Consider the following 22,663-nt stretch of genomic DNA (forward strand, 5'->3'; position numbering starts at 1 on the left):
ACGCCATCTGCTGGCGAATAGTTTAGTTGTTCGGGTTTCCAGCACAGCCAGCATGCTCATAGATTGCAAAACCGAGACTTGAGTTATTGATTTATTTTTACTGCTCTTGTAAGACTGCAGGTTGATATTGTTACTGTAGTACTAGACTACTCTCTGTACTCCATACTTGGCCATAGACATCTGTGGAAACTGATAGTGTTGTACGGAGTACGCTAAACCAAATCGCCTGGTACAGATCTTGCATGCCCAGTCAACAACTAAATGAGCGCCTTTTATTAGGAAGATAATGGCTGGTCATGCATAGCACAAGCAGCACGACTGTGTGACTTGTGATCTGGTCTGACAAGCCAATCCCCTGACGACAGGAGAACAGGGGATTGTAGCAAAAGTAGAAATCAATAAAATAAAAATAAATAAATATATGAATGAATAAAATAAAATAAAAATAAAAAAAGAAGAATCATAATAAAATAAAAAAAATAAAAATTTAAAGATTCAAAGTAAACTGGACCGAAAAGTTCCAGTATTCATGAGAAGGTCATGGATTACTCCGTACAGAGAACAGGAAACTCAACTGGGTGGAGAGGTGGCAGATTGAGTTCATCTTCATGTCACTGCTGCGTGAGCATGGACCGCTGAAGAGCGCCCAGAAGGAGCGCTATTTATTCCCCTTGAAAGTTGGCTGTCAGGACAACTCAAAAACTAGTCGACAGAACTTGAAGACCGTAAGCGACGCCAGGAAAATAAAAAACAATTATGTCCATCATGCTGGTTCAGTTGACCTTCCTCCCTGCATCCATGCGTCTGGATTTTTAAGCCATCGATGGAGACGAATCATACGCGGACAGAATGCAACATACCGCACTAGGCAATACATGGAAGCGATCTAAGCCTCATATAGATCGAAGCATGCACGATAAACTCGAGGGGCAAGGACGATGGTACTTACTGTAGTTGCAGGCTTGCAGGTGGCACAAAGTACATTTCTAGTACGATGATGTTACCGGGTAGTGGAGATTAGAGCGCAGTGGGCAACCACTGGACAACCAGTAAAACGCCAAATTTTCATCACAACCGTTGACAAGACAAATCACATCTTTTTCCCCGTAATACCTTGCCTATCATTATTACATCCATCTGGCAGGTTATGAGCGCCAATTGTACCCTTAAATTATCGTATCTCAGGCTTTTGCAAGTTTGCCCATGGGCTTTGAATGGTGGTGGCGTTAAACTTGAAGAATTGAGACTAAAGTATTTGGTACCTATTTGTCTGTCTTCTTTCAGCTTCATGTTGCACTCAGCACTCAGTACCTTTGGAAGGCGAGGCGCATTCATCACCCCCTTTTCATTTTTCCTCGAAAATGGAAAAGTGACTGTGCTGAGCTGTTCGTAATAAGTACCTTGCAATGAAAATAAAAGATATAACATTGGGAAGTACTACCACTACCAACAGATGCATGCATATCGGGATCTGTGCATGCGGCCAGAAAGGGAAAGCGTGGGAATCCGACAGAAAGACTGTTACTGTACCAACGAGTTCAATCTCAAGTCTACCTACACTCAGAGCTCGATGGCTAGTTTACAACCATGGAGCGAAGGTTGAGGGGAGAACGGCGTCACTACTTAAGAACTTAAAAAGAACTTAAATCTTAAATCATATCATGTATAATAGGTAACGGACGATAATGACCTAATTAGAGTCCACAAGTTACGTTGAAGTCAACACGGCCATGTGTGATGACCTAGACCAATTTATCTGGATCGCAAGGCATATGCGCTCATCAGTATTTTTAGGTCTAATAGGATGGCCCAGATCTGTCAGACGGTGGGAGCAGGTACCTTTACAATCAAACAGACCAAGCCAACATGTGTGTCACAAGCCCATAGCCGTTGAATCTTGGTCACCGAGTGATTGTGAAAGACTGTGCCTTGGAGCGCGATATTGGGAAACGCTGCCTGCACGGCCAGTCAAATGAAGAAGTGAGGGTTTCTCATTTCTTAGCCACTCCAAGACCAGCTGTGATGAATGCTACATTGATTGATAAGGCAGAAATTAATGATGGAACAACCATAAGATTCGTTATCTGTTTTGGGAAATTGGCCCGACACTGGCTTTTAAGAATAGCTCAGAGATAGACTACTCTGTAGACCTTCCGCCTCATGAACCAATCGGCCATTGTCCGCCCTTAGGCCAGGGTAGGGTGATGGTTGGTCCTTTATACTACTGTCATCGTCTTCTTCCCATAACAACAGATCGCAATCTTATAATGATGATGATGATAATTAACAGAAATTAGGAACTCATACAGAGATTATGAACTCATCTTAGAATTTTAACGGTACTGGCGCGGTACCTTTTGGAGGATTCAAACCTCATGATGACAATGATTAATTATGTCACCTTGATGAGCGGCTATGCCCGAGATCTCAAGCAAGGGAAAGCGGGGAGCGGTGCTGCGTACCATGGAACGAACTCCTACCACGCCAGCCAGGCACAAGGGTTTCTCTGAGAAATACCGTAATACATTGTTTTCAGTACTCTCAAGTTATTCAACTCCAATTTAGATTCCTCCTCCAATCACCGGTCGTGGTGTAACCAACAATGATCGAGCATTCGACAAAGTGGGGGAGTGTGAATAGCCCCTCATGCAGGAAGAGATCTAGCTATCCATACAGAGACTTACCCTCGATAGAGTCCCGTTTGCTTGTGGCGCGCCAGCGAACGAGCGGTCAGATCTCTACCAGCCGCGATTTCAATGGTACGACTTTTGCCTCTGGGCTAGCTGCAGGCGGAGATGAGTGTAAGCATGTGTCTTACTGATGTGCGATCAAATCTCCCCACTATGAGTTCGATCGTTCCCAGATCCGGGTCAAGGATAACCAATGTTGCAAGCCTGTGAGTGCTCGTAGAGTCGTAGCCTTATCTTACAGAAGAGTCAGATGGTGTTCTAATGATCTTCCTTCTTTTCATCCTGCATATGTTGGCCTACACTTAAATCCGATTGGGTGTATCATTATTGAGCACTATTCTTAGCAAATCTCTGGTACAGGCTCTTGCTGCTTGTCGATGCTTGCCATGAGACAGATAATGAAGTCTTTGTTATTTGCGCAGAACTGCTTAAACACATCAGAGGCAAGACTTTGTCAAAGACCCTTGTGCAGGATGAAAACAAGGAACAGACTGAGATATAAGGTGTGCGGCACATTAAATTAGATCTGTTGACTGATCTCAGTTAAAGTGATGGATAAAAAAAACCCGCCTTCCTGGTTGGCCTTCCTGTGTGGTTTGCCATGGTTCGCAAATTATATCAGGCAAGGGAAGCAACATCAGAAGACACACAGCCACACTTTCCACCTACTTCCCTTGCAATAAGTGCATGAACAGAGGATCTGATCTTTATACTACAGTTAATAATTGTCAGCACTATGGTCATGATGACGCCTGATTCAAATTTGCATAACCGCCACCAAAACGGTCAGGAGGTTACCTCCATTTTAAGGGCAAGTTCGCCTCATTTATTCATCTCACAAAGAACTAAGAAGCTTCCGTCTATTTCTTTTGGTCTTGGAGAGCTGTTTCCCAAGCTGATGTGCATGAACGTACAATCAAGAAGAGGCAGGTCTATTGACCTTTACTGGTAATAAAAAGATCCCATCAAGTTTAGACTCAACTTTTGTTTATGATCTTTCCCCCTGACTTGCGTGGGCTTGGGTACTATTTACTTATTATTCAAATTCCAACGCAATGGTTCCGGAAGAGCTATGTAGAAGATCGTGTCAATCATCGCATAGGTTAGATCTTACTCGTCTGACCTGTCGCCTGTCTTCCCGACAGTTCTAATAGGTATCTGGAGTTGGAATACGTCGTACCATGAGCATTGACATCAAGGCTTTCTACTCTGCAAAGAAACATAATGATAATGGGGCGAGTTCTGTCATATTGGCGATGGTGGTAATTAGCAAACTGTAGTTGAATGAGAATTTACAGATGACTTGAAATTTCTTCGTATGAATTGAAAGTGTGGTACACTTGTAACAAATGAAATGAGCTTAAAAAAAGGAAGGCAAGATCCAGCTAAGGTTGAGGATGAGGGAACCAACGCAGTGGAGATCTACAAATTAATAAGAAATTAATAAGTGAAGGAAAAAGGAAAATAGGGGGGAAATAAAGACAAATTATATTGGAGAAAATCGGGAGGGCAAAAAGAAAATCAAAGTGATATCCGTGACTAGCCCACCCACACCGCTTCCCGCTGTGGGTGAGCTACACCGTAATCACCAATTTCACCGTAATCACCAATTTTCGATATTTTGACCTTTCGAAGCTATTCCCACCACCCAACATGCCTAAATCTATTAAATTTAATGAATCTGACCTCCTTAAGGCCTGCGAAGCCGCTCAGGCCCAAAATAAACCGAATATCTCCAAGATTGCGCGTGAATATGGCGTTCCTTATTCAACACTACGTGATTGCATCAAAAAGGGCAGACAGGCTCGTACAGCTCGGAAACCAGTGAATAAAGCACTTGATGGGTACCAGGAGGAAGCCTTAATACAGTGGATAGTCTGGATGCGAGATCATAACATACCAGTGACACCTAAGCTACTAGAAGAGTTTGCAAATCAGTCACTTCAACGCGCTGGTGAAGCTAGACAGGTTAGTAGGGTATGGGCATATCGCTTTGAAAAACGACTCCCAGAACACCTCAATCTGGGCCCTGTGAAGCAAAAGACGAAGGAATCAAAGTGTATCAAGGCTGAGGATGCTGGTTTACTAGCGAATTGGTATAATCAGCTTGCCAATGTGGTTAAAGATACACCACCACGATTGGTATACAACTTTGATGAATGTGGCTTCCGACCTGGCGAAGGCAAGGCAAGGAATGTGATTGGATTAAAAGGTTCTTGCCTTGATCTTGCTGAATCTGAGAAGGGTGAGAATATAACAACTATTGAATGTATTGCTGCAGATGGTTGGCAGATGGATCCATGGTTTATCTTTAAAGGCAAGCTCCTACTCTTTTAGACCATTCTTTTCTGACCTTTCTTGCTTCCTAAAGGCAACGGGATCTTCATGGAATGTTGGTTTAACGAGAGCGAGGCCCTACCACCAAATACAACGATAGCTACGCAAGCCAATGGCTGGATATCAGATGAACTAGCCCATCAATGGCCTCAAAGCTTTATCAAGGCAACAAATGAGCGTACAAAGAGAGGAGAGAAACGAATACTTATATTTGATGGTCATGGCTCCCATCTTACTGTTGATTTCTTACAGACATGCGAAGATAATGGGGTTATTCCCTTTGGATTCCTTCCTCATACAACACACCTTTGCCAGCCACTGGATGGCAAGCCATTCTTGAGCTATAAGCAACACTTCCGACGTATAAATAATGAGCTATCTTACTGGGCTGGTGAGCCAGTAGGGAAGTCAGAATTCTTACGGGTGATTGGACCTGTACGGGAGAAAGCCTTCAACCAACGAATTATCCGTGAGGCCTTCAAAGATCGTGGTATCTGGCCTGTTGATGGTAGTAAGATAGTCGACAATCTTGCTATCCAGGCATGGGAACAAATTCCAGATGTCTACGCGCCTGATCTTGATGCATGCCTTAGAGAGACACCCTCTCCACCACCTATCTCCTCATCTAGTGTGGATATCACCCCTCGAAGGACGATTCAGGCCCTTAAGAAGAATCAGGCAAAGCTATCTAAGCATAAAGATCTGCTTACACCAAAGCTACAGCGGAATCTTGAACGGATATTTGAATATAATCAAATTGCTGCTGAGCATCTGGCTATAGCGAATGAAACAATCAATCGAATCAGGGCTGCGTAAGCCCCCCTACGGCGCCAACACACTAAGCGACATGTTAAGCCACTCAGTCAGGATGGTATACTAAAAGTACGTGATGCGAATCGATTAATTGCTTTAAGGAAGGCCAAAGATGCTGCTGCACAAGAGAGGCGTTTACAAAGGCAGTGGGAGAAAGTGCATGGTAAACCCCCACCACCAGCACCTACACAAGAGAATCTGGTATCAAATGGATCAGCAGGGGCAGCAGATGAAAATAGTGATGTTTTTTTCTTAGATAGTCAGCCAATGTGTTGAGAATAGCTTCAAAATATCGAAAATTGGTGATTACGGTGAAATTGGTGATTACGGTGTAGCTCACCCACAGCGGGAAGCGGTGTGGGTGGGCTAGTCACGGATAAAAGGGAAAAGTAGAGGAGAAAAATGTATTCTGTGGAGAAGACCCAAGAGGCCAGAGGAGAGCAGCCCCTTGTCATCAGCCCCACCCAGATATCCGCCCATCACCATTATTGACCCAACAACTAACTCCACACTATTCGTCGAAGATCCGCAGTTCGCAGCTTGTAAAGTTTCTGTAATTCACTGTAACTTTAAACAGGTCACAGCCCACTGAGTAATTCAACAATATGGCAGGTTTAGACTACCACATTTGATATCAAGTAGTCAAGGGTCCTCTGAAACCTGTTTGGCCATCTGTCCTTCCAAATGGTAAGTAAATACTACTCCATCCTCTGAACTTATCCGTTCTGTCGATGATACGACTTACCTAGTCTTCAGTAGCTTCCGCTAGGATGGACTTCCATATCTCAAGTATGGGCGTGTATGTGGCAGTCTTGTAATTTGTCTTGATTCTGAAGAAGAATCTAGGTGCACATGTAGGTTGCCAAGGTGTTAAGTACCTTTAGTGAAGTGGTACCCCGTAGGTTAGTAACTCAGGTACTAGTCCGTAGTGGTAGCCCGTAGTGGGATAAGTAATAATATTGACGATATTGGGGGGGAAAAAATGTCGATTTATTATTTTGATTTTTTTACTTTATCTGCATTAATAATAATATTATTATTATTCTAGAATTATAATTATAGTCATAGCTAATCTCTCCCTCCTCCGATGCTGGTTCTTCTTTGATCTTATATCAGTAATAATTTAGCTTCTTGCTTCTTGACTGTCTTCTTCTCTACCAATCTCCCCTACGATCCTGCTTCTCATCCTCGCCCTTTGACTCTTCTGCTTGAAGCAAAACTGCAGATTACGGAAGAAGCACTTCGAACTGAACCCGCTTGCGCTTCTTCCTGTCGCCTCTCCCACCCCTCAGCCTCTATCCATATTGATTACTTGCTTTTCCCCAAAATCGCGCTTCATACTTCCGCGTCATTAATTTCCTCCATCGCTTATCTGAGATTGACGCATACCTTAGTTGTCATTTGGAGAGATAAAGAACTAGGCCAACGTTTCCTATTACACGCGACGCATTCATTCATTATCCCCTGCATCTACTACGCCGCCCGCACCTCCCGCCCGCAACTCACACCACTATTGTCAAGATCGAAAGAGAACAACACGCAAACATCTGACAGCTGGAAGTTTATTTCTACTTTCGTTTTTCTTACCCACGGCAAATTTGTTCTTCGGACAGATGTCACTGTGAAACACAAGAACAGCTGTTTTGATCTGACCTGTTCGTCGCGCGCTTCGGATGATTGCCGTATCCTTGATTCCTCCACCCAGAATTGAGAGGATCAATCTTATTTGACAATCGCGCCCACATCCAACCGCATCGCATTTTCCGTGGGCTACTTGATTTCTCCCTGCGCCACTCCACTCTTCTTACGTCGGAGTTTGATCCCAAGCTTTTTGTGTGAAGTAAACTGTCAAAGAGTCCAGACTTCCATTCTTTTGAACACCTTACGATCGTCGAACCCCAAATCTGCCACACAACCCGCCAACCAACTCTAACAACTTTGTAAAGAAAGGTGGTACTTCTCTTCTTCAACATATTCGTCGCAACCATCTTCCCTTCGGCAATCAAAAGGGGATAGTGTTCAAATACTGCGATTTCAGGAAGTGGGCTACTACGCATCCTCGAGGACTTTACTCGAACCTCGAATATTGCCTCAGCACCGCCTGACGCTCTCCAGCCCCTCGTCACTACACCAACGCGAGGAACCGTCCTGCTAATCGACAAACGCTGCAATCCTCTTAATAGTCGAGTGAAATTCGCAGGCGGCAGTGGCTAGTAGTGGAAATTTGGTGTGAATGAGACTGGAATACTCAAAGTGACATTCAGGCGTAATGGGGTCATTAGAGGCAACACATAGACAGAGGTCAGTTTTCCGTTTTCCGTCCCGTCATGGGTTCCAAGGCGATCGTAAATGAAGCGTTTGCTGGAGAGTATGTACTGACTGTAAATTTGCTGGATCTAGGGACCATCTACCAACTATAAGTTTCTTCACAAAGGACGGATCTGGATATACCTCGAGAAACTCGACCGTCTCATCACCAACACCACTCGTTAGTCCGACTACCATGTATCCCAGCCAACCTTCGCCTTACTCCTACCAGCCTTCTGCGGCTAGCGCACCTCCACAGCCCGGATATATCTCCCCCCCTGAATCGAGGCGGGCACTTGAGGAAGAGAAGGAGAAACAATTGCAACCGCAGAGACAATCACTCCCTTCAATTCACGAGGCGTTAAGGAATGATAGCCCTTTACCATACCCTGCTCCGCCTACGTCGGGTCCCCTGCCGCAAGCTCATCCCCATCCTCCACATGCTCTCGTCGGTCGATCAGCAGGGGATGGCCCGGCCGGGCCCCCCAACCCGTTCTCCAACGGTGCACCAGCAGGCCCATACATGCGCGAACCTGCTTATTCTCAGCTGCAAACGGAGGCGTCGCGGTCAAGCCTCGCATCTATCACCACACAGGAATCGAGGAATCCCTCGCTACAGTCGCTCAACTCGAGCAAATCACCTACCCACAGCGCCAAGACTGGCTTGACTTCGATCGCGGGCTCGCAGACGGGATCGGGGTACGAATATAGTGCTCCTACTTCGGCGGGGAGTATAGCCTCACCCAATGGATACACTGCATATTCGCAGCCGTTCACTTTTCAGTCACAACCACCACCAAACGCACCGACATACCCACTAGCCCATCATGATACGAGGCCTTATGCTGCGACGCCCTGGAAACCCGGCGCACCAGAACCACCACGTGTCGAGGAATTGAAAAATGGGCTGGCAGGGCGTCCTGCGGTTCCAGTACAACCTCAAGGCGACTCTGCCAAGCGCCACTTGGACATCTACGAAGTGGAGACTTCACTCAATGAGGTATGTATTTTGATTACGAGGACCATGTTTATCGGCGTTGTTCGCTAGGTCACTAACAGACTCTGGATTAGATCGTCGAAGTGAGTACGCGGACCTTGGACTTTTCCCGGCACTATGCTACTAGAGCGCACCAGACTCAACGGTCTGGGCCCATGTTGGGGACTTTGCCTCCCCTCCACGAGATTGAAGACATGATCAATTTGCAACGTCGGAATCAGGATGCTTTGATGCGGTTACGAACCGCTGTTTTGAACCAGGAGCATGCCTTGGCGGAGCAGATGGCTCAGAGAAAAGCTTTCAGCGCCGGCGGAGTCCATGATAGTGACCATATGGCAATGTACCAAGAAGAGTTTAAGGGCAGTGGCGGATTTGCTGGGCCAGATACGAAAAAGCGACGAGGGGTAAGTTCTACTCTGTACTTTGCTCATCTTCTTACACCTTTGCTTTGGCTCCTGGCACGATCTTTGCAGCGAGTCTCGGACTTTTCCATTACTTTCCGGAGCGTCATTTCCCGGCTGGGCAAAGACTTTTATCCACGCTAACCAAGCATCGTTATAGAAAGCCGCCCCTCCTGGTCGTTGCCACAGTTGCAACCGAGCCGAAACTCCAGAATGGCGTCGTGGTCCAGATGGCGCTCGGACATTGTGCAATGCCTGTGGCCTACACTATGCCAAGTTGACGCGCAAGATGGGCGCTAGCAAGGCTGCTTCCCTGGGTTCCAATCTGAAGCCCAAAGCCGCACTCGATCCCACGCCTCCCGGTACCCGATAGGCACGTCTTATTATTTTTATTTTCTCTTCTCTCCCCTTCTCCCATTTATCTCATAATTTTCTTGTAGTTTGCGGCGTTGAAAAGGCATTGGGATTAGAAGTGCTAGGCGTTCTGTGTCCCAAAGATTTGTTTGGATCACGAGCTCTCGCATCTTGGTTCTTCTCTGGATGTCACGGCCAGTATGTTCTTTGCTTTGAGGTGGATTATCCTCAACCTGATCATCCGACAGTGGGTCTCGTTCATCTCCTGCCATTGAATTTGTTTTTGGAATTACCCTTTCTTAATACCCTGCGCACGTTATGAGACAGCTACCAGCATAGACTATTTTCTTCTGTACTGGGCGATTATTGGCTACTAGTTGATCTAAGACGTCTTTGTTCCCCTTTTGTGGCTCGAGTTATTGTACCTGATCTGCTCCTCTTTTTTTTTTTTTTTTTTTTTTTTTTTTTTTTTTTTTTTTTTTTTTTGCGACTCTATACCCCAGCTTCGATCCATGTACTCATCACTCTAACCGTATGCCTGCTGTCTGGGAAGGCCTTGATCCATGGTGCCACTCACTATATTCGAGAAAATGTTAATCAATTAAATACGGATGACTGACCATGTGTCCTGTGCCACTCATTGGTACATCTGTTCCGCGACCTGTTTAGAGGGTGTACATACCCTACTGCATCTTCTGTATCAACGTTCAGAGAAATTGTCAAGCAAGATCCGGCTAGCGGGCCCTTGGAAAACCGCCACGATTTGGGTGCAACAAAAAATTTGAGGGGATGGAAATCAAGCAATTGCCAGTTAGTACTCTGTAGTTACTGGATATTGATGATCGACAGGGTGAGGGACTCTAGCATTCGCTTTTTAGGTTACTTCACATCACGCAGGCAACAGCCATAATATGGTTCCATACAATTCAAGCAGACTTCAACGTTTTGGGCTACTCCACACAGGATAGGTACATGTGGGATATAGTGCTCTCTCTGGCGGTACTTCGTCACGAGGTACCTTATGACGCGCAAGGCTCAGGAGCTGAACTCTGAATGGATTTCGTCCGGCTCCGAGGACTAGGTGTCTAGTGACTGTTTAGCGCGCATCGGACGCATGGGCCTCCAGATAGACTTTGTCATAGCGTAGGATGTGTTGGCGCGTGGCTTTGGATAGAGTTTTATTCCCACGGTTCGATTCCGTGGCGTACGTCGCCTTGCTGGTAAGTTGCAGGTATCTAAGAGGCTTGCCACTGTCCGACGTGATGTGTATTCGTCCTTTCGTAAGTGGGAGTACTGCATACTTACGAAGCTGATATTGGAGAAAGGGGCTAAAATTTGAATGACTAAGAGCGGTATGGTGGGTGGAAGCCGGACCCTGAAAGGACTCTTACAGACATACGAGTAATGAAAGAAACCAATCGCCAAGTCCCTGACTCCAATGTCGCACTAGAACCCACCAGAACCAGCACCGTGGGCCCCATCATCGTTTTTGATTAAACATCAATAATGTTACGGAAGATCCCCATAGTCCTGATGACAAATGGCTATGAGAGACGCTTGTGGATTTACGGAGTATGGCAGAGCCATTTGAGTTTTGACTTACATATACGTCTAGTACTTCTCCAGCTGCAAACATAGGCTAAGAATTTCATACCAGTACCGCGAATATGTATTTACATGACCACAAGGTTTTGCCATGTTCCTAACATACCGAGTGAAACCTACCAGTCTGTATCCAGCCTAGGGTTTCGATCGAATCGTATCGGATCGGATCGGATCGGATCGGATCGCATGGATCTCATCTCACCTGATCTCATCTCATCTCCAATCTTGCATGGGCCATCGGACTCGCTTTTTACGACAAAGAGATTCTTTTTTCTTGGAGGGGGAGAGGGGGGCTGGCGCCACTGTGAGACTATTGATCAGGAGTTCTCATGACTCAAAAACGGAAGGTGAGTTCGCAAGTTACTCTCACCGCACAATCTGATGATTACAAATAAGCGTCCGATTCAACGCTATGGCGATGTGGTGTAACCTAAATTCAGCTAGTGTCTGGTAGATTGAGTTTGGTTGTTGCTGCTTATCCGGGATATCTCCGCTGGAGCTTGAGAAGGATTGGTGCAAACTTCATGAAATGGTGATACTGTTGGCTAGTGGAATTTCCATGGTCCTCCTGAAAGCCTAGTCTAGAAGGATGCAGTGCACTCTATAGTCGGGTACCGCCCCGCTTGACCCAAAGGTTACAGGTTGATTACATAGATTTTCGAACTTGGATCTCCGCGGACATCTGACGTATAGGCGTCTGTCACTGGGCTATCGACAAACAACGCTTCCAAATCCTAGAAAATTATCTGCCGGAGACCATAACCACTGGTCTTCCACATTTGGTACGGCATCATCGACGACCACGCGGGAGCAAGAAACAAAGAGAGCCATCACCGATCTCCGACCGAGCGCGGACGAAGGCTGTGGCGGAAGGAATACATTCGCCCAGCTTAAGAACAAAGCGTATAGGACGATCCAATACCTTGGTGCTAGGAAGCGGTGTGCTCCAACTTCAGAGTTCGGTCTATGCTACCATACTCTGCTCAGTCTGGTAATAATCATGGCTGAAATTCATATCCGTATGTCTCAAGGAGTATTGCTTAGGTGATCTGTGTTTCTATTCCACGAGGCAGGCACATCCAAAGTTCCTTGCAGAGTATTCCACTCCGGACCCATCATGGGTCTACTACTGTACTTCACATGCTTTTTTGGTGTTGTATATCAACGGATGCAGCTCATTTAGAGTAAGAAGATGCGATACAACGATCTCTTTTCAGAAAGGTACCACTATAGCCGAAAGACTAGGACGGCCCAAATTCCAGACCTTAACCTCTTCCTGCCGCGTTTAGCTCGTTGGTGGCGGGGCAATCAGAGTCAAACCAGATTCTTATTTCCAGTTTGGTATTCTGATTGGGAAATAGTTGATTATCGAGGATTGGATTCCAAACTTGGCTGGATGTTGCTAGATCAGGTCTAAAATTGGATTCGTTCTAAGGGGTACGGGTGTTGTAGGAGTACCAGTCGACAGATGGGTACAGTAGTATGTACCTACCTACCTGCATCATTCTGTAACGGAGTATTTTGTGGTATCGAGCCCGTAGGTACAGGAATCAAAGTCATCGCCGTGTCTTGCAATCATCTATCACCCATGGTGGAAAGTGCATGCAATCGGAGTACTCCGTAGTCATCTTGTCTTAGCTTGGTTTTTTCTCTCCTGGACTTTCGAGTTCAAATGGGCCAAGTATGAACAGTGACCCACTACATATGTGTGTTGTTTTCTGATTGCTCGGTGGTGATGCCTGATGATCAATGGGTCCCAAACGGGTAGTCAGATGGGATCCGACGAACCACTTTGCTCAGGGGAGAACCAGATATCTTCAGGATGATGGCATGCTCTCAAAACTCAGCCTACTTATTCCGTGTGGCCTTACTATACTATCAGATCGTCATCGGTCATTCTGGTCTAATAGGACCGGCTCTGAAAAGGAAGCTCCAGATAGTGCCCAAGCAGGTTTGTTTGGGGTAAGAGATGGATCCATGTCTCGCTTCGATCTCTGTCTACCACAAACACCTTCTAGGTCTCAGTCAGCGGGCAATAATTTGCGCTAGTAGATCAGCAGATAGGGCAGTTATGACTACTCACGTTACACAGCAGCACGATGGCTTAGAATCTACTGAAGACTCGATATTATGTGCTTAAGAAAAAGATCTGTATCCTCCACGACAAACGATTATCTTCGCTTGCATCCGAATATCTAGTCAATAGCCATGGCGGAAGCAAGGAGAAATTTGTCCAAATCGACCTCGCCTGACTGGTCAATACGCTTTTCCTGCTGCAGTCTGCATGTCAAGATCTGTAGATGTGTAATACAGTAAGCGGATCTATGCGGGTGCAGATCCCAGGCAAATTTTTCAGGGATACTGTTCACTACGTCAGCGTGCAAACCGCCCAGATAGGCAAAGATGTCCCCCTACCTATGTGCTCGGCTACAGCGCAGAAGAATGCCGAGTTGAATATCAATAAGGCAATCTTTGCATGCTTGCATCTCACAAGAATCGAGAGATACAATAAATACGAACACTATTGAGACACGGGGCCTCCTGAGATCGGACAAGTATGTGGATCATAGCACGCATGACGTCCTGACCAACTGAGTTAAGCAAGACGAACTATTGGCAGTACCTGAGTAGAGGATGTCACTCGTCCAGAAACAGACAGGCTCGATGAGGCTTGAGGCTTATCTGCATTACATTCTGCGTCTATTTCAAATTCCTCAGGGCGTGCTGCCGGTTGGACGTCGATGGCCAAATTTGCAGATAGAAGATCAGGGCCATGCAAGGCTACGGCTTAGCGGCATTTGGTCGATCCCCTAAATCCCCTATACTCGTAGTGAAGTACCAACCGTGGATGCTCGATCCTTGGCAGAACGCTCGGTAATACATCGTAGATCTACCAAAGAATACAGAATACAAGGTTAGATGCCTCTCCAAAACTCAGCAATCGGTCGAAGCCGGATGGATCAGAGATAAATCTGGAACGCTCAGACCGTCCCAATTCTTCCCAAGCTGTTTGGGCATTGGATGCTACCCTAGTGTTGAGAAATAAATATAGGCCCTACGGAGTAGACTGATAGGAATCGGCCGGACACCGTTTTAGCCTAGTGGTATTCTATTTCAATACCTAGTCTATTGTCTATAGTTCCACATAGGCCCTATATTCATACCTACGGGGTCATTTATACTTTGTATAAGATGTCCTTTTGCCTTTTATCAGCACTCACCTGAGCGACTATTTGTAGAAGTGATCATCGTTGTCATCTCATTAGCTAAACTGTATGGAAGGGGATTTTAGGAAGGTAATTCCAAAAATGGTAATACCTCAATTACCCCCCTAATCTTAGGCAATTATTCAGCATTCTCCACCGTATCGACCCGAGAATAGCAAGGGGCTCATCTACGATCTATGGTTGGCTGGAACTATTGACCGGCATAGCTAGCATCAAGACACGCATACTGTCCCAGATCATGCACAAAGAATGTCCCAGCGGTCCGCAGATATTTCCAACATAGAACAGAATGTGTAGCTAGACATGAGAAACTTTATTCTAGGAGAATAATGTTGCCGTGGATGCGAACATGACTCATCGGGATACCATTATCAACGTGCACATGACTTTCGAATGAGGTAAGGTGGCAAAATCGTTTGCACTTGCTGACTGTAAGGTACTCCTTATGTAGAGATATGCTCTGTAATTTTCGTACCTGAGTAAGAGTCCACTAACGTCCTATTGGCTTTAGCCTCATATACATTGGATTCCGATTCTCAATGAGTCTTTAGGAAGGGATACATGACAGCTATCATTTGCTATGTTCAGCATTGTTAGCATTACATTTTCTGTGCGGATCAGCGGATGCGAGTATTTGTGACCTTAATATCAAAAGTCCACTTGGTATCGAAACACGAACATCCTGTATGTTACAACCAGGTTATGATAGAGTAATTTTTGGTGTGTGGACTGGTTCAGAGTTTTGACATGGCGTACCTAGTGGAGACGTCTGCCCTTGCATACCGTTGTAAACGTACAACGCTGAATTTTTCTTTTTGCGTTCCTCGCTCGGCGGTACGGAGTATCTCGGGTCGAGTTGTCATCTGGACATTCTACCTAGAAGAGGCGCAGTCGGCAATGGCGTGGGGATTGGTGATAACTACGCCTAGCATGATTTGGTAATGCTGGTTTGTCGACGAACAGAGTATGCGAGGTAATCCTTCTGAAAAGTTCCGGGTAGTGTAGATAGAGATCATGATCATTCTGGAGTACTTCCTAATTACAGCGGTGGCTTAATAGTAGCAGGACTTGAATTACCACGGCGCTGCATCTCCTCTACAATCGGAGAATTGCTCGTGATCTTCAAGGCACATGATCGCTATAATCATCGCCCATACACATCAGCCCTGGAATTGATATAGTCCATCCCCTTCTTCCGCCATGTGTCGGGCTCCATGTGGCTCGTTACATTGGCATCGAAGAGCAAGTCGACAGGCTTCCTTCTGCCGTACGGATCCCAATGAACGGGCGAGTTCTTGATGCCCGAGTTCGGATCCAAGTCATGGATGAATGATGCCCACATACTCGCCATCAACTTGCTGAGCTGTTTGTACGACTCGGGCGTGCCGTCAAACGGTTTACCACCATGATAGCCAAGTCCTTCGATGTTATTGAAAACAAACGCCACCTCCTCAAAGTGGGTGGCTCCCATGAGTAGAGGAACGTCTGCCGCGTGGACATTGAATCGATAACAGTACGCTGGCGTAGATGTCTCCGTCCACGCTTCACATTGTCGGCGGCGATTGGCATGCATCATCACATCTCCTGCATAGGCGGATGTACGTCGCCATTGGTAGCCCATCGATGGCACACGTTCTGATCCGAGGTACTCAGGGATGCCTTGGGACGGGTCGTCAGGATAGAGCTGTAGGATTCGCTTTGCTACTGGATGGGGGAGCTTGGTCGTCCCCCCATATTTGGCATCTATCTCGGGGGTTAGCAGGTCTAGTGATAAAAGGTGAAAGCGCACTCCAACAAACCTGTGAGGTACTCGTAGAATTGCTCCGTGGTATTGATCCCAAGGGACCAAATGCTGTCCCCTCGTCTGTGTTTGTACCAGCAATGATGGGGACTTTGACATATCTGTGCTTCTTCAAGAGCACACTGCCGCGATCCGGGATGAAATCCCCGTCAACCACTGGGGCAAATCGGTAGTTGGGTGAGCCGCCAGTACCGTTGAGCGCGGCATTCAACGTCTCAAAGGGCACATCACGCAGACATTGCAGCGTATCTTCATCGTCCGAGCATTGGACTTTCGACACAAGATTGTCGTAAGAGCCTTGAAATACTGTGTAGCTGGCTGGACTGACAGATATTGAGCCACCAGATTGCATAATAGCTCCGCGGAAGAGTCCATCGTCTCTACCGCCGTATGCTGTGAGATGATACCCAACAGACATTCCTCCAGCGGACTCTCCCCAGATGGTGACTTTGGCCGGGTCACCTCCAAACGCCGCGATATTCTCTTGGACCCATTGAAGCGCCAGTCTTTGGTCTCTGAGCCCGATATTAGTGTTTCCGCTGTCAACGACCTCTTGAGAACTCAAGAAGCCCCATGCGGAAAGACGGTAGTTGAACGAAACAGCGATGAACGGTTTGCCTGAACTAGTGAGCATGGTGATAGAGTGCCTTCTGGTGCCTGGACGTATGGCCTACCAATCTCGTACGAGTTCGCAACGATAGCAGACATATTATAGCGCTCGTCAGAGCCTGAGCCCATGTAGAATCCACCCCCATGTATCCACACGCCAACAGGCAGCTTCGAGTTCTCATCAACCGACGAACCGCGGATGACGTTTATGGTGAGACAAGCTTCAGACATCGGATACCAAATAGAGTCCGACTACTCTCAGTCAGCTCGCCTGAGGTCTGCCAAAGAGGGAGGTGTTGACTTACGCCATACCCAACACAGATATCCGAGTACTTCTTTGCATTGCGCTCCCCCTCCCAGCTCTCATTCAAAGATTGAGGGACTCTGAATCGCAGATTTCCCACGGGCTGCTGGGCATACGGCATGCCTAAAAAGAAATCTTGTTGGTAATTCACATTTCTCATGCCAACGTAGGTACCATTTCGGACTCGGACTCTGGGATTGGAAACACTGCTCGGTGCAGCATCTCCCACAGCCCAGAGAGCAAAGAAAGAAGCAGCCAAAAGTTTCATTCTCAAGGCTCTGGTCTCGTTATCTGGAACTTGTACCATTTCCTCTCCCGCGCAAGTTTCGGCTCAATCATCTTATATATGCCGGTACCCATTGTGGTGGCGCAAGGAGAAAAAGCGCGAATGATGCTAACCACTTCTTGCAAATCTGGTTTTCGGTGATTGTTGATCTTCATGGCGTGGCCCCCATTCCATCAGTAGGGGAGTCGTGGAGTTTGCGGGGCCCTGAAGAGTGCGGGGATCCCACAAAACCCACCCCGGCCGTTCTGCCTAGAAGAGCAACGATCATCATGTCCGTAGCGGAGAACGTAACTTCGTGGGGCCAGAATTGGGTCAAGAAAACGAGAAATAGACTAAGTTGTGATGCTCAGGCTATTGTAGGCGGCACGGAAGTGCGCCGAAGAATAGCCGTTGCCAACACGTTCAAGGCATATGTGATGGAGATGTAAGACATCGCAAGCCGAAGTCTATTGCCGGACAAGCATCGTCATGAATGATTAAGCTCTGACAAAAGGTTATTGGATAGTTTACGAGTCAGGGAGGTTTTCCCAGGTGGGGTCGTCGGCCTCAGGACCGTTAAAGAGGTGATCATGAACTGGTGTTAAGGTGATTGGTAGCGCATGGTCTCGTGGGATGGCCATGTCGTTGATGACATCGGTGTTGACAGAGTTGGTACGATGATTCTGAGAAATGTCAATGGACCTTCCAGGAAGAAACAAGAAAGAAATGGCTGACTGCTCAAACCTCACACACACCATGCCCGCAGATCACCAGGGCTTGACGGAGAAGAGGAAGCCAAGCCAAGGACAGGGGCTCTAGTCTTGGTCCAGCTCAGTAACACATTATTTCTTGCTGGCAGTGGAGACCTCGACTGCCACTTCAGGGGACCTTGAAGCGACGGTTTCAACGGGACGCAGCCATTCATTCTGTGTTGTTGTACGAAGAGTCAACCAACCTTTCCGCGCAACTTACTCTGCAGGTGACATATTTCGATATGCCTAGTTCTGAGTCTGGTCGACTATGACTGAAGATATCCAAGAGAAGGTCTATATGGCAACGAACGCAGGCTGACACGGCAAGGAGCTGAGCACTGCACCAGGAGGCTGTGGGAAATGCTATGCAATTATCCTGCTCGTGTTGCCTCCCAGTCCTGACCATGCTACACAATCAGAGGCAACCTTTCAAGCCGCATTCAATCTTCATGTGCCTCCGCCGTTCGGCGGTTAAATGGGTCATACTTGTCAGACAGCAAAAACCTGATGCAGCTCGCAGTGCAACGGTGACACGTCCAACCTGTTCTGGAGACGTCTTTCCAATGCAGTGGTGACGAGATCCGTTAGCGTGGTGTCCCTGAATTGCGACGGATGCTCTAACGTGTAACAATTCTCATGGAAAGAGGGGCTCCTCGATCAAACATGTGCCCACTGCTCCCTCAAGCTTAAACAACAGGGCCAATCTGCCTCTGCCATTCAAAGACCCAAACCCTCTTGACGGGAATCTGCATGTGAAATGGCTGATGGAACAGCCGGGGGAATGTCGACCTTCGATCAAATGAAGGTCTTTCCCCGGAACCGGCAGCTCTTTGCCATTCACTGGCACAGGTGCACACAGCGCAGGCGCAAAAAAGCTCTTTTCGCTTCTACACCAGCACCTCCAATCAATTCCACAAGTCCACAATGTGTTGGACACTACCGAATCAATCTCAGCGACAATCAGATGCCTCGACCTCGACTGCCTGCAACCTGACAGAGGAGGTCGACGCCATTGTCACAGTGACAAAAGGATTCCTCTCTGCCTTGGAAACAAAGTCTCGCGATGACTTCGACAAGTACTGCGTCAAGGCAGGAGGAATGGCTCTCTGGCCACCGCCACCCAGCGTGCCACGATTCTGCACCATTGGAGCCTTTGTTGAGCACATTTCAAAGATCAAGGACGATATCGACGAGCGCATGTGGGACCCTGAAGTGAAAGTGCACGAGTCGGCGAATCTAGCGGCTGTGTGGGCCCCGTTCAGGGCGAAGATCAATGGGGTTGTGGACCATGTCGGTGTCGAACTGTTCGTCCTCCACAAGATTAATGGGGGATGGAAGGTGACTGGCCTGGCCGATTCGTGTCGACGGCCCACGGACGACGAGAAAATTTCACTGGTCTGAGATCAGTTTGGTTACGCACATTATCGGTTTTGAGGCCCGAAATGCTTGGATACCTACACGCGATTCTGCAGGGAAAGCCAAAGAGGAAATATGCAAGTGCGAGAACTGAGAAGGGCCTGGATATTGAAGACGGTTCTGCATAAGTTTTGTAATGGGATACCAAGTAACGCAAGAACAATGCTATCTATAGTTGAATGATATTATCCGCCAATGCTAGGCCTGTGAAACAAATCTCGTCACTTGATAATGCAAGTGCTTTCAAGCTTATTAGCCCCTCAGTAATTGCCATCCGACACTCCCATCCCTGCCTTCCTTTACGGTCATCTCTTCAACAGCTTTCACAAGGTCGTAGCAGATCTCTTCAGATACCACGCTGTCCTGTTTATACGAAGGATGAGAGGCAACGAACTCGCGAATCCACCGAGCTCCTGTCCAGAGGGTTCCGTTTGCTCGTTTCCTGATGAGGTCAAGGTAGGTAGCTAAGGAACACCGAGTCTCCACGTCCACATTGACACTATTCAGGTACGATTCCACGAGTGGAATGAGCCCCGGGAATGATCCGTCAGCAGAGCCATTGACAATTTCATCAATAGTCATAAGATCGTACTCCAGATCCACTGGTCCAAGTGGAGGTGACGAAGGGGGTGTATTGGAGGCAGAAGAAGTGGCCGATGAGGCCTCGCTGGCGCTGGTCGATCGATGACTCGCTCTGGGGACACGGCGGGAAAATGGATCTTTGCGGAAATAAAATTTCTGGTCCAGCACCGCATTGCGTGCATGAGCCGTTTCCATGTTCTCAGTGGTTCGCTGAATCGGTATGTAGAAGTTGAGGTCGAAGCTGAGAATGGCACGAGTGACGAGAACAATAAAGATACTGAAAGCCGCATTCTCAAAGTCCGTCATCTGGATTTCCATTGAACGAAATTCGACACGCCAGCCAATGTCAGCCTTGTCAGGTGGCGGCGGCTTAAAGCGCATGTGTTGCCAGTTAGTCGACTGTAGGTTCTCAAAGTGGTCGGCCTTGTTCAAATCCAGCTCGTCCAGGTCCTCCGAGAAGATGACCAAGGGGTCACGGATGAAAAGGTGGGCAAAATGAGTCGCTAACAAATCATCCATGCCTCCCTCGATAAGTCGTTTCTTGATGTCTTCGTCCACGATCAGTTCGGGATCCAGGTACTCCTTACGCAGCCTCGGGTCCTGGGAGATGTAGGTGGAGTTGGACGCGTATCGAGACTTAGGGATCCTCCATCTATCATTCTTCAGAGGCTGGCATCTTTGTTAATTCCATTGCGTCGATATGCAGAGGATGCAAGATTCCTTACAAGTTCGCCAAGCTCTTCCCGCGTCCTATCGTCAACAGCATTCCCGATTTGGTTCCATCGAACGTCAGTATCGACAAGAAATCCCTTGTATATTGGTGTCGCAGCCGTAAGTGCCAGTAGAATGGGTCCCAGTGGGCTAAGCTGGTCATACAGTTTCCTCCCTTCCGTTATGTTTTTGGCTTGAAATGTGATCTGAAGGCAGCAACTGCCCATTCCAAACGCCATCGCATCCATATAGACGTGGCCTTCCTTTGCTGCTCCATTTCGCACATCATCATCCTCGGGCCAGTTGTGAAGATCATAGTCCACGGTGGGGTCCTTGAAAGGCACTGGGGTGTTCTTGTCCACGAAGATGGGCACATTCAACTCGACCTTTCGACCCCTTCTCGATCTGATATTTGCTGCCAGTGTTGGGAATCTGATATGTGGATTAGCAATTTCGTCGGGGACAAACTGCGAGCGCAGTGCTGGCCCAGATGGAGCATAGTAAGGCTGGATGTAATCATCCTTTGTTCCTAGACGAGGAAACGTGGTAAGTGTGATAGGGAACTCATTTGGCGCCATGTGAGACTTTGCAATCTCTCGCCTGAACCGTCCAGTTAGTGAACGTGAATACGTTTAATGGCAATAACTAAACGTACCTCCATTTCATGTTCGATTCCACTTTCAGCAGATCCTTAAAGTCGATACCCCACGGCCTTCCCGGAGTAGCCTCTAGCATGAAGCGGCCGAACTCGGGATGAAAATGAGGAGGTTCTTCGCCCTCACTAACTCGCTCGTATTAGGCAGATCCGGCGATAAAGCACACGGTTGGCATAGCTTACTGTTCTTTACCATGCGCCGGACCAGAGCGCTTCTCCTTCCACAATGCCTCGTCTCTAGCCAAGGACTTGAGAATCTCAGCTTGAGCCAGAGACAATCGTGCCTTTTTGACCTCGTCATCGATAGCTACCACAAGATACTCGACCTGATTCCGTGTGAGCCATTTGGCCAAAAAGGGCAACCAGCTCGATGAAGGCGCTATCTACCTCGTCACCCCATAGTAGGGCATCACGCTCTTTCCCTTTGGCCCTGTTCCAGATAGCCAGTAATTGCTATCAGTTATGTCAGTAAGGGACCCGGTATCCCATGTCGCATGGACAGAGAACATTGACTTCAAGGGACTGACCTCAATTCCCCATTTCCGCACTTGATCGGAACGTTTCTTGGCTTCCTCCCAATCAAGTGCTGTTCCAAGTGCTCTTAAGCTAACATTAGCACCAGATTTTGCGCATCGTCGCTCTTGACATACAGTAAACCCATCGTATCATGAAAGACCCAACCAACCCAGTACAAGCAACCAAAGCAATCAAGCCGAGGACAGATCCGAGAACCCACACTGAGGAGGCGGAAATTCCTGGCAGTCTAGGCCTCGAATGAACGCGGGGCCAGCGAGTAAGGTGCAACCAATGTCCGTGGCAAGTGATGCAAACTCTCTA

The 22,663-nt window shown here is 47.4% G+C and overlaps 5 protein-coding genes across 5 annotated transcripts; 3 read left to right on the forward strand and 2 right to left on the reverse strand.

Annotated features, from left to right (window-relative positions):
* Positions 1-4,343: 4,343 nt before the first annotated feature.
* On the forward strand, positions 4,344-6,220 carry AFUA_3G13860 (transposase; the record flags this gene model as incomplete). Its single annotated transcript, XM_077804476.1, has 5 exons — positions 4,344-4,974; positions 5,062-5,839; positions 5,942-6,003; positions 6,123-6,142; positions 6,176-6,220. 5 exons carry the CDS (start codon positions 4,344-4,346, stop codon positions 6,218-6,220), a joined length of 1,536 nt encoding a protein of 511 aa, XP_077660626.1.
* Positions 6,221-6,868: 648 nt separating this feature from the next.
* On the forward strand, positions 6,869-12,806 carry nsdD (GATA-type sexual development transcription factor NsdD). The gene is made up of 4 exons (XM_749144.2): positions 6,869-8,141; positions 8,241-9,147; positions 9,219-9,548; positions 9,706-12,806. The coding sequence occupies exons 1-4, from the start codon at positions 8,110-8,112 to the stop codon at positions 9,916-9,918; spliced, it is 1,482 nt and encodes a 493-aa protein (XP_754237.1). The 5' UTR covers positions 6,869-8,109; the 3' UTR covers positions 9,919-12,806.
* Positions 12,807-15,875: 3,069 nt separating this feature from the next.
* Positions 15,876-17,752, reverse strand: AFUA_3G13880 (carboxylesterase/lipase family protein; the record flags this gene model as incomplete). Its single annotated transcript, XM_749143.1, has 4 exons — positions 15,876-16,474; positions 16,521-17,150; positions 17,207-17,393; positions 17,447-17,752. 4 exons carry the CDS (start codon positions 17,750-17,752, stop codon positions 15,876-15,878), a joined length of 1,722 nt encoding a protein of 573 aa, XP_754236.1.
* A 1,634-nt stretch (positions 17,753-19,386) lies between these two features.
* AFUA_3G13890 (uncharacterized protein) lies at positions 19,387-19,863 on the forward strand (the record flags this gene model as incomplete). Its single annotated transcript, XM_749142.1, has 1 exon — positions 19,387-19,863. The coding sequence occupies one exon, from the start codon at positions 19,387-19,389 to the stop codon at positions 19,861-19,863; it is 477 nt and encodes a 158-aa protein (XP_754235.1).
* A 267-nt stretch (positions 19,864-20,130) lies between these two features.
* Positions 20,131-22,487, reverse strand: AFUA_3G13900 (glutamate--cysteine ligase; the record flags this gene model as incomplete). Its single annotated transcript, XM_749141.1, has 7 exons — positions 20,131-21,129; positions 21,186-21,771; positions 21,827-21,952; positions 22,010-22,152; positions 22,214-22,279; positions 22,354-22,432; positions 22,477-22,487. The coding sequence occupies 7 exons, from the start codon at positions 22,485-22,487 to the stop codon at positions 20,131-20,133; spliced, it is 2,010 nt and encodes a 669-aa protein (XP_754234.1).
* Between the last annotated feature and the right edge of the window lie 176 nt (positions 22,488-22,663).

Source organism: Aspergillus fumigatus, chromosome 3 (assembly GCF_000002655.1).
Source record: "Aspergillus fumigatus Af293 chromosome 3, whole genome shotgun sequence".
Lineage (NCBI taxonomy): Eukaryota > Fungi > Ascomycota > Eurotiomycetes > Eurotiales > Aspergillaceae > Aspergillus > Aspergillus fumigatus.